General features: G+C 40.1%; 1 protein-coding gene across 1 annotated transcript in view; it reads left to right on the top strand.

Annotated features, from left to right (window-relative positions):
• The window catches only part of VWA8 (von Willebrand factor A domain containing 8), a 407,445-nt gene that overhangs the window by 55,085 nt on the left and 340,076 nt on the right, over positions 1-12,284 (top strand). Inside the window, exon 3 of the mRNA XM_008260014.5 lies at positions 9,860-9,990. Coding sequence (XP_008258236.3) covers positions 9,860-9,990 — 131 coding nt within the window. The remainder of the gene's footprint in view (positions 1-9,859; positions 9,991-12,284) is intronic.

Here is a 12,284-nt window from a genome sequence, read left to right as displayed (position 1 = left end):
AAATCAATAGTTTTCATATATACAGATGATGCAATGGCTGAGAAAGAACTTTTTTAAAAATTTATTTATTTGAGAGTTAGAGTTATATATAGAGAGAAACAGAAAAGTCTTCCATTCGCTGGCTCACTTCCCAAATGACCACTATGGCTGGAGCTGAGCAGATAAGAAGCCAGGAGCTTCTTCTGGGTCTCCCATGTGGGTGCAGGGGCCCAAGTACTTGGGCCATCTTCCACTGCTTTCCCAGGCCACAGCAGAAAGCAGGATTAGAAGAGGAGCAGCTGGGAAATGAACCCACACCCATATGGGATGTTGGTGCTACAGGTGGAGGCTTAGCCTACTATGCCACAGCACTAGTCTGGAGAAAGAACTTCTGAAATCAATCCAATTCCTAGTACCTACTGAAAAAAAATACTTTGGAATAAATTTAACCAAGGAGGTGAAAAATCTCTAAGATGGAAATATAATACATTAATGAAAGAAATAGAAGAGGACACAAAAAAAAATTGAGAAATTTTCACATTCATGAATTGGAAGAATTAATGTCATAAAGATATCTATACTACTGAAAGCAATTCACAGATTCATCATGATCCCAATCAAAATACCAATGGCATTCTTCTCAGATATAGAAAAAACAATGCTGAAGTTCATATGGAAACAAATAGCTAAAGCAGTCTTAACAAAAACAAAGCCAGAACCATCACAATACCAGATTTCAAGGCATACTACAGGGTAATTTATAATTAAAACAGCCTGGTACTGGCACAGAAATAGACATATAGGCCAATGGAATAGAATAGAAACCCCAGAAATCAACCCACACATCTACAACCAACTAGTTTTTGACAAAGGAGCTAAAATCAATCCCTAGGGAAAGGACAGTCTCTTCAACAAATGGTACTGGGAAAACTGGATCTAAGTTTACAGAAGTATGAAACAAGACACCTACCTTAATCTTATACAAAAAGCAACTTAAAATGGATTTAGAATCTAAATCTATGACTTGATACCCTCAAATTACTAGAAAACATTGGGAAAACTCGCAAGACACTGGCATAGGCAAGGACCTCTTGGAAAAGATCCCAGAAGCACAGGTAATCAAAGTCAAAATAGACAAATGGGATTACATCAAGCAGAGAAGCCTCTGCACTGCAAAACAAACACTCAGCGCAGTGAAGAGGCACCTGACAGAATGGGAGAAAATATTTAGAAACTACAAAACTGATGAAGAATTAATATCCAGAATATATAAAGAGCTCAAGAGACTCAACAACAACAAAACAAACAATGCAGTTAAGAAATGGGCAAAGCATTGGAACAGGCATTTTTCAAAAGAGGAAATTCAAATGGTAAACACACACTTGAAAAAATGCTCAGAATCACTAGCCATCAGGGAAATGCAAATCAAAACTACAGTGACGTTTCAGCTCACCCCAGTTAGAATGGCTTTCATACAGAAATCAACAAACTATAAATGCTAATGTGGGGAAAAAAGACTCTAATTCACTGTTGGTGGAAATGTAAACTAGTAAAGCCATTGCAGAAGACAGTATGGAGATACCTCAGAATCTGAATATAGACTACCATATGACTCAGCAATCCCACTCCTGGGAATTTACCCAAGGGAAATGAAATCAGCATATGAAAGAATTATATGTACCCCTTGTCTATTGCAGCTCAATTCACAATAGCTAAGTTATGGAATCAATCCAGATGTACATCAACTGATGACTAGATAAAGAAATTATGGTGTATATACACTATGGAATACTACTCAGTCATAAAAAGAGTGAAATCCGGCCAGCACCATGGCTCACTAGGCTAATCCTCCATATGTGGCGCCGGCACCCCAGATTCTAGTCCCGGTGGGGTGCCAGATTCTGTCCCGGTTGTTGCTCTTCCAGTCCAGCTCTCTGCTGTGGCCCGGGAAGACAGTGGAGGATGGCCCAAGTGCCTGGGCCCTGCACCTCATGGGAGACCAGGAGGAAGCTCCTGGCTCCTGGCTTCGGATCAGCGCAGCGTGCCATCGGTAGCAGCCATTTGGGGGGTGAAGCAACGGAAAAGGAAGACCTTTCTCTCTGTGCCTCTCTCTAACTCTGCCTGTCCAAAAAAAAAAAAAAAAAAAAAAAAGTGAAATCCTGTATTTTGCAATAGAATTAATGCAACTTTGCAACCATTATACTTAGTGAAGTAAGCCAGTCCCAAAAAGACAAATGCTACATATTTTTCCTATTCTGTGGTAACTAATAGAGTACCAAAAATGTAATGTATAGGAGTAAATTTGACATTTTGAGAATTATAATTGTTTACCGCCCTTGTCTCTACTGTTGAAGAACAATGTTTTTTTTTTTCCTTGATATTTGTTTAACTCTTAGTGTAGTGTCGATCTTACGAATATAAAGTTAACTGAAAGTAGATCATTATAAAAGTTAAGAGAGGGAGTGTGAGAGGGATAGGGAGAAAGAATGGGGGCATGAGGGAGGGCTGGGTTGGAGGTGTCAATATGTTCCTAAATCTATATATATGAAATACTTGAAATTTGTATATCTTAGGTTAAATACCTTAAATTAAAAAACTAAGAACCAAAAAAAAAGTGACTATTCATATGCATTATTTAAGAAAATATTCTGGGGGCCGGTGCCGTGGCTCACTTGGTTAAACCTCTGCCTGTGGTGCTGGCATCCCACATGCATGCAAGGTTCTAGTCCCGGTTGCTCCTCTTCCAGTCCAGCCCTCTGCTGTGGCCCGGGAGTGCAGTGGAGGATGGGCCAAGAGCTTGGGCCCTGCACCCCATGGGAGACCAGGAGAAGCACCTGGCTCCTGGCTTCGGATCAGCGCCATACGCCGGCCACAGCACGCCAGCTGTGGCGGCCATTGGAGGGTGAAATTTTCTTTTATCAAATATTGTCTAAATGTTTAATTAAATTTACTTTTTCATGTAGAATTTACATATTTAATGTGGTTCAGAAAACAAAAAAAATACATACATTGAAATATCATTCTTTTCTCCCTGTTACCATTCATATTATTTCCCACATTATTAGTGTCAGGAGATTCTGTCCTGTATTTCTCCATGCAAACATATGCAAACATATGCAAACATATGTTTATGTTATTTTCAAACCTTACAAAAAGTGTGCTGAGTGACACTGAAACATTTCACATGGACCTGCTATAGTTAATATATACTGATGGTTTTTCACCCCCAATATTAAGAGACTCAATGCCTTCATTGTGGTTGCTAATGTTGTAGTTCTCATTTAGTTTTGATTATAGTTATGTTGTTACATCAGCCCACTGTTCAGCTGAGTGTCTTTTTTTTAATTAAATTGAGGTTTTATATAACTTATTTTCAGTTGTCATTTTGTAAGCACTTTCTTGTATTCTTCTTTGTGTTCTTGGTGCTAAACACATTGTACATGTTCAATAAATAGTAGCTGCATGAGTGATTTAATCTCTTTGTTCAGTTAGTTCATGTTGTATATAATAAGGACTTTGGTTCTAAACACATGTATTGTGTCCTCTGCCCTGGCTCCCTCTTGATGTCTACTACAGGCAAGTACAGAATGATACATGATAGATAGGTGACAACAGATGAGCAGGTAGGAATCCTTTTGAAGTCTCCCATTGTTATGTGGTAGAAAGATTGACTTTAGAGGATTTTCTGACAGACCTGAGTTCAGATTCTGTCTGAGTGATTTTGTGGGGTGATTGTGGTAATAAACTGAAATGGCATGGGAAAGTAGCTAACATGGGCTCTACCAACTTAGGGTACAGTGAATGCTAGGTTCCTTTCTCTTATTTCTTCGAGAGAGAGAGAGAGACAGACAGACAGACAGACAGACTGACTGACTTCCATCTGCTGATTCACTCCCCAAATGGCTCCAATGGTCAGGGATGGATCAGGCCAAAGCTGTGAGCCAGGAACTTCTCTGGTCTCCCATATGGATGCAGAGGCCAAAGGACTTTCCCATGAAGATTAGCAGGGAGCTGGATCAGAAGTGGAGCAACTGGGACTCAGACTGGTGCTCATGTGGCTTTATCCTCTATGCCACAATGCCGGCCCCCATGATAGACTCTTCACCCCGCAAGTAATTGGAGTGTAAGTACAGGAGCCTGTTCATCTCCACTGAGTCCGCACTCTGCATCCTGCTGTCCAGAATGTGTAATGTGGAGAGGACTTTGCAAGAGATGTTGGCACTTCAAGATCCTTCCATTCCTGGTTCTCACTGGCTGAGGAAGTGGAAAAGCTGCTTTTCCTATAATGCTCATCGTAGCCACATTTGATAAGTATTATTACCTCTCTTTTGAAAATAATGAAACTCCAGCCTGAAAGAGTCAAAATGCTTTTTCAAGGGCACTGATGGGTGCAGGATGAAAAATGACTATTAGTTCTGTTTGGCCTCAGAGGCTTTGTTTCACTTATATTATGTTGCACCTGGGATGCTAAGAAAATATCACTAGTTTTGATTTATTATGATAGAATTCGAACTATGCTTCGTTTTCTGAAAAAAAATTTTTTTTTGACAGGCAGAGTGGACAGTGAGTTTTCTGAAATTTTAATCTTTAAATATCTGACTATAAGGGGAGAAAATTATTATTCAGATTATTCCAATAAAATTATCTTAAAGTCCTTAAATATGACTGGGAAAGAAATAGTATTTTTTGGAAGCAGATATTGGCTAGGGGGAGGGTACCGTGGCACAGTGGCTAAGCTGGGGGCATTTGCATTCCATACCAGAGTGCCTGAAATTGAGTCCCCACTACGCCACCTCTGATCCAATTTTCTGCTAATGCATCCCGGGAAGCAGCAGATGATGGGTGCCTGCCACCCATATGGGAGACTGGGATAGTGTTCCTGGCTCCTGGCTTCAGCTTGCTCCAGCCCTGGATGTTGCAGGCTTTGGGGGAGTGAACCAGTGACAGAAAATCTCTCTCTCTCTGTCTCCCTCTGTCTGCCTCTCCCTCCTTCCCTCTTTCCCTATCTCTCTCCCCCTCCCTCCCTCTCTGTTTCTGCTTTTTAAATAAATGAAAATAAATAAGCATTTAAAAATACTGAGTAGGAATTAAGTCAGAAATTTAGTTCATCATGAACCAGATGTCTTATTTTTACCTAGAAAAGGAAATCGTAGGATATATGATCAAGCTCTTTGGCATTATTTTGACATCAGTTTATTATGTGGACTCCTGGAAGGTAGCGTCTTGTGCCTGAAAACACTGAAGTTGGGAATTTCTCATGCACTGGGCTGTGTTTATATTAGGTTATGCATGGCAGTTTGGCAGTTTGTTTTGCAGATGTTCGTAATGTACAGTCTTAAATCTTGTTTCTATTTCTGGCATGCTTTTAAGTATGACTCATGTTTTCTTGAGGCTATCCTAAAAATACAGCTAGTTTCAAGCATTAATGTAAAATATACTGCAGACATCACACAACACTACATAATGCTTTCTTTCAGTAGATTAATGCAATTTCCTGGCAAATTAAATATGGAGGTGCATTTCTTTGACAAAATACACTAAAATGAAACATGAACAAGTGATAGTATGAATTTTGTGGAGAAGTAGGTCCTCTGATGATAATAATATAATGAAATGAATTTGAAATTTTAATAAAAGGAGTAAAAAATACCATTGATATCACCAAAAATGAAAGAGCAAACTGATGGCCAGAAAAGCAAATCTACTAAATTTGATGTAGCCTTGTGGGATCCATACTTAGAGAAGATTCTTGGACCTGAAGGTAAACAGACGCCTATAGAAAAGCTTTCGGAGGGACTGTATGACTCAGACTACTTAGATCTAAATCTTGGTTTATAGCCTTATCAGCTATGGACAAATGACAGTAACTATAGTAGTCTGTTTTTCATTACTATGAAGAAACGCCTGTGGCTGGGTACTCAAAAAGAAAAGAGTTTATTTAGCTCACAGTTTTGGAGGCAGAAAGTCCACACCGTGTGGCCTCAGCTCCGGTGAGGGCACCTTACCTCCAGGTCTCACAGTGGATGACACCACAGTGGAAGGAGTGCATGCAAGATGGACAGGTCAGGTGGTGCCACAGGAAGCTTGAATGAAGGGCCGGGCCAATCCTGGGACCTCCTGCCAGGCCCTGCCTCTTGAAGGTACCACCCTTTTGCAACACTGCCACAATGGATTCCAGCACATGAACCCTTGAGAGGACACACTCAGGTAGTATCAAAACAACCTTCCAACTGTGATTTCCTTATTGTAAAATCGAGATAGGGGCCGGTGCCGTGGCTCACTTGGTTAATCCTCTACCTGTGGCTCCAGCAGCCCATCCATATGAGTGCTGGGTTCTAGTCCCGGTTGCTCTTCTTCCAGTCCAGCTCTCTGCTGTGGCCTGGGAGGGCAGTGGAGGATGGCCCAAGTGCTTGGGCCCCTGCACCCACATGGGCGACCAGGAGGAAGCACCTGGCTCTTGGCTACGGATCAGCACAGTGCTGGCCGTGGTGGCCATTTGGGGAGTGAACCAATGGAAGGAAGACCTTTCTCTCTGTCTCTGTCTCTCTCACTGTCTAACTCTACCTGTCAAATAAAAAAATAAAAAAAAAAAAATCGAGATAATGACTGTATAACAAACACAGCGCTTGTTGTTACTGGGTACTGTTCCAGGTGCTTAATTTACTCATCACAACAATTCTCTAAGTAAGTAGAATTATTGTACACAGGTGAGGAAATTGAGCCTTAAGAGATTAAATAACTTGATGAAGGTTATGTAGCAGGGAAATAGCAGTGGTGGCATTTTTACCCAGCATAATTTGGCTGAAGCCTGTGGCTTTACATACTACAGTCTGTAAAGGCTTCTTATGAGATCTAAATGACCTATAGCATGAAAAGTCATTGCATTTTTACCTGGCACATGATAGGAACATAATAAATTATGGCCTTAGAGCTGTTTTTGGAGGAAGATAAAAGCAGGGAAAATAAACGGTCCTTTTAAACATATACCATGGACTTGAAGGCCAGCCATCAGATTCAGAAATTGCTTAAATATGTTAATTAAAAAATATTGATTTGTTTACTTGAAGGGTAGAGTAACAGAGAGCAGGGAAGAGAAAGAGTGGGAAGGAGGGGGTTAGAGAAAGAGAGAGAGAGAGAGAGAGAGAGAGAGATCTATTTGTATCTATTTGTTTACTCCCCAAATGCCTGCAACAGGAAGGGCTAGACCAGGCTGAAGTCAGGAGGCAGGAAGTCTATCCAGGTCTCCCACATGGGCAGCAGGGGCCTAAATATTTGGACCATTTTCCACTAGCTTCACAGACACATTGGCAGGCAGCTGCATCAAAAGTGGAGCAGCCAGGACTCAAACTGGTACTCAGATATAGGATGCAGCATTGCAAGAGATGGTTTAACTTGCTGCATAACAGTGCCAGCCCCAGCTGCTTACATATATTAAGGAACTTACATAAAATTGAAAAATTTTAATATGCTTATGAGAACTTTGGGTATCCCCATATCTCCTAGAGGCTCAATCTAGAGGTAAGACTTATTCTGTACTGATTTACCTTCTTAACAGTTTCATCTTTCAGAAGGTGGGAGAGTTGGGGAGGGACTCTCTTTGGGATTAATTGTGACTAATTGGAAATAACTCATTAATAATGTACAAGCAACAGGGGGCTTGAGAAAAACACCATAGTCTTTCTCAAGTAGGGTGCCACCGACATACAGGGTAGGAATTGACTGTGTTAGAGGTTGTATTTAGCATCATTAAGTATCAAAATCATCCCTCAAAGTTCTGCAACAAATAAAATACCCCCCAGATATTTCCAAATGCATAGTAGGCAAAGGCTGGTGGCAGTATTGCCCGTAGTTGAGAATGGAATTTCCAGATGTGCCTTAAGCCACATATGAGCATCCCACTGAAGTGGAAGACATTCCCATGAGCATGCACAGGAATGTATACAGTTCTCAGATATGTAGCTTTAAATAACTCCCTGCCTTTATTTACTGCTTAATAAAGTTCATTAGTATACAGATATATAAATCTGATTCTACTCTAGTTTTCTAGTTAAAAAAAAAGGAGCCAAATTACTCCTAAACTTCTGCACTTTATTAATCTGACAACTAGTGGAAGAGAGACAACATTTGATTAGAAACTGCCACCTTAGATTCTTGAAAATGAATATATTTCAATGTTAAGACATTTAAAATGTACTGGAACTATACAGAACTAAATTGAGATTATGTAATTGTGACTATTTACCAATAGTAATAAATAATAAAATGTGGGAGGAAATCAAAGAGACCACCTTGGCTTTCCCTTTTAGAACTTTGCAAATTTTAAATAGTCAAGTGCAGGTAATGGAAGGTCAGGCACATTGCCAAAGTTGAATACAAAGAGTGATACAAAACTGTGAGAGTAATGTTGGGAAATCCTGTGGCCAAATGAAGCTGAAATTCGAAAACATGAAGAAAAAAACCCCAAAGTGTTTTGAGTTTTTAATGGCATATTTTATATCAGAGTACAAAGTGGTAGAAGATCTGCAGCACAGGAGATACCGTATAATTTACTTAGGAAGAAGTTATGGCGTCTTACAGCAAGGTGACTGACACCTTGAAATAAAAAAAAAAAAAACTATATGAGGTTGGCTTCAAAATTCTTGGAAAATGTGTGTTATCTTTTAATTTAATTTCCATGAACTTTTTGAAGTGCCTTCAAATATCACAAAGATAGGTCTAAACTTGAAGTGGGAAAGAAACAATGTTTGAGAGCTGTAAGTGAGGTGAACTCTGGGCTCAGGTGGATTGCAGTTGAGCATCATGAAATGATGATTTCTCGAAAGGGTATATCTTAGCATATTTTAATCTAGTTTACATTGTTGTCCTACTGAGATTTTTCTCCCCAATTAGTCTACCCCAACCCTGTGGGATGGATGATTAAACAAAATTTGAAAGGTATGGAACATTCGAAAATACAAAAATATTTTATATGCCTGTATGCAGATAAATGTATGTATGTTTGTATGTGCCTGTATGTGTATGTAAAATGCAGAAAAATGAACCTTTGTGACCCACACCCACACTCGGTGCCAGCCAAGAGATCTTATACCTATTGCCACTTTATAAATGGTAGAATTTTCCCCTAATTTTCAAGACTATGATAATTAATCACCTGGAAAGATTTGTTCAGGATTGTTGGCTGGCGCCGCGGCTCACTAGGCTAATCCTCCGCCTGTGGCACCGGCACTCCCGGTTCTAGTTCCGGTTGGGGCGCCAGTTCTGTCCCGGTTGCTTCTCTTCCAGTCCAGCTCTCTGCTGTGGCCCGGGAAGGCAGTGGAGGATGGCCCAAGTGCTTGGCCCCTGCACCCGCATGGGAGACCCAGAGGAAGCGCCTGGCTCCTGGCTTCGGATAGGCGCAGCACGCCGGTTGTAGCAACCGTTTGGGGGGTGAACCATTTGGGGGGTGAACTAACGGAAGGAAGACCTTTCGCTGTCTCTGTCTCTCTCACTGTCTAACCTGTCCAAAAAACAAAACAAAACAAAAGGATTGCTCCATAAAACTATGACAAAGTAATGATATCAGTTCCTCAAATCATTTTTGAAAGGCACTTTAATTCCTTTAGGGGTACTTGTAGGTGATTTTTCAAATGTTCTTATATACGTTCAAGTATAACATAAGTGACTCTAATATTGTAAACTTTGTCCCATTTTAGCTCTGGTAGTAATGGTTTTATCGCATATCAGTGTGAAAATTTACCAAGTGTCTTTATGCTTCTCTCTGTGTACATATAGATATATATATTTTAAACTATAATGTCTGCATTGCTTGCAGATTAGTGTTGTAAGTAGTAGTTCAATTTGAATTTCACTTTCTTTTTTTTTTTTTTTTTTCTCCTGAAAGTTTCAGACTCTCTGGCTCAATCTGTAGTTCACCATCTAAGATGGATAATGCAGAAGGATCTTTTGGGGCAAGATGTCTTTCTAATAGGACCTCCTGGACCTCTTCGCCGCTCTATTGCTATGCAGTACTTGGTAAGCAATCAATTCTTGTCAGTTCCTAAGGATCTAAACAGTGATCAGCTATGTTATTAGTTACATTGAATTAGAATTCTACAAACAGTGCCAGAATTAGTCCTTGCTTTAGACAGATGCTACCATCAGAGGATGATTTACTTATGAAGGGTTTGGCAAAACTTGTTTGAAAAGCAGACATACATTTGCCATTCATTGCTTTAATTTTTTTGAACTTAACTATGAAATCTCCATTTTTATAGAAGGAAATTTATAAATTCTGGAAATGAGTAGCTTTGTAGATAGAATCAACAACTCTGAAAGTCTAGAACAAAACTTAGTTTTGTGGTACTCTATGAATATCCCCTTAGCCCCCGACTCACATTTTAAAAACTCGAACAAGCCTGGGCATTTGAAGTATGCAGTCTTTAAAGGGAACCTAAAATTTGTTAGAGCATATTTTGTATGTTCCATGTTCTCCAGCCTGCCCTGAAATCCTCCACAGTTCACATAGTTTAAATGAGTCAAGTGTTATCTAGCTAATGAATGGTAGACTGCGCATTCCATGTTGTTTCCCCTTTCTGCATGTTATCCTCTTACATGCTTGCAGAGCTGTTGAGTTGAAATGTTCAAATCTCAATCCAATCAAAAACATTTACAAGACTTTCCTACTGTTTTATCAGCATTAATAATTATTATTCTAATGACATGAGGGAGTGTACCATCCCATGAAGGTGCTGTGTTCTGAAGATTTTTTATTTTTAAGATGAAGAGAAAAATCTTTATTTACAGCTTCCTTCTGTTGTTTAAAAGATTGATTTTTATGCTACCGAGATCTTTGTATACTTTCTTTTCTGGTGGTGACTTGACTTTGACACTGCAAAAATAATGTGAGGCAGCAACGACAAAAATGCAGCGGGTGAATCAGAACGTACCTCCCACCAGTTCATTCCTTTCATACTTTTTTATTTATCCTTAGAACCAGTTTCTGAGGTATAACATGCCATTGCAGTATTATTATGAGATCATTAATATGTAAGGCACAAGTATCTCATCTGAGAATGCCAGACCAGCTACAGGGGTTCCCAGGTCTGGAACCTCTTTGGTTTTCAGATGTGTACTCCCTACCTTGCTCTTTTAAAAGGCCACACTATATGATGTAGATTTTGTCATTGGCAAGCTCTAAAACTCTTTGAAACTGTGAGAGGAGAATGGTTGGATGATTTTAGGAGGCTTGGTGGTTCAAAGTGCAACATAAATCTGTAAGTGTGAAGCTGGTATACTTACACAAATTTTAGTTGTGAGGTAGAGCTGAGGCTAACACTCAGTACTAGCCTCTGCAGTGAGTACTGCTACAACCAAGGAGTAGATAAGGTAAGGGAGAAATCTGGGGACAAGCCTGCTGAACCAGTGAGAAATGAATGAGTGAGAACTGATAATTTTCTTCATTTAATATTGAGCTCATATAAGAGAAGTTTTGTGATTTTTGTGATCCTTCAAAAAAAACAACAAACCAGCTTCTGATCCAGTCCCTGCAAATGGCCTGGGAAAAGTAACAGAAGATAGCCCAAGTGCTTGGTCCTCTGCTAACCCTTATGGAAGACCCAGATGAAGTTCCTGGCTCCTGGCTTCGACCTGGCCCAGTTTTGGCTGTTGTGGTCATCTGAGGAGTGAACCAGCAGATGGAAGAACTCTCCCTTCCTCTGTCTTTTCCTCTCTATCTGAAACTCTCACTTTCAAATAAATAAATAAATCTTAAAAACAAACAAACAAGAAACCTCAGTGCACCACTACCACCACCTCCTCCTGCCACTGTTGGTGAGCTTGCTCATACCTCTTTCATCAGACAGCACCTGGAAGACTTTGGTGCGAAGCCATTGTCTGTATTCCCACTAAACTAGGTTATTTTTGCTTTTACTTGTTAAGCTTCTGATTTGGTGAACTATTAAGCCTTTTTACTGTAAAATAAATTTAAAGTTTGTTACCTGAAAAACTAAAGGAGAGAAAGGGAGAAGGAAGGAGAATGGGAGGAAGAGAGAAGGAAGAAAGTAGGGAGGAAGGAGTACCATGTTCTTAGAATTGTATCTGCAAGTCACATTGAACCTGTTAAAAAAGAACTAATTAAACACTAAAATTAAAGAAAAAGAAGACTTTGGTGTCGCTCCCCCTCTTCGTGGAGGAACGACATTAAGCCCTGCCTAGGCTTCACATCCGAGTCACGGCACCATTATGTCGCTCCCCCTCTTCGTGGAGGAACGACACAGGACCATGCGCTGTTCTTTCGTCTGCTCGGCCCTCCCCGGGTTTGCTGCTGG

Source organism: Oryctolagus cuniculus, chromosome 9 (genome assembly GCF_051225735.1).
Source record: "Oryctolagus cuniculus isolate XC-2025 breed Fujian yellow rabbit chromosome 9, ASM5122573v1, whole genome shotgun sequence".
Taxonomy (NCBI): Eukaryota; Metazoa; Chordata; class Mammalia; order Lagomorpha; family Leporidae; genus Oryctolagus; species Oryctolagus cuniculus.
This window is presented reverse-complemented; position numbering and strand designations above follow the sequence as displayed.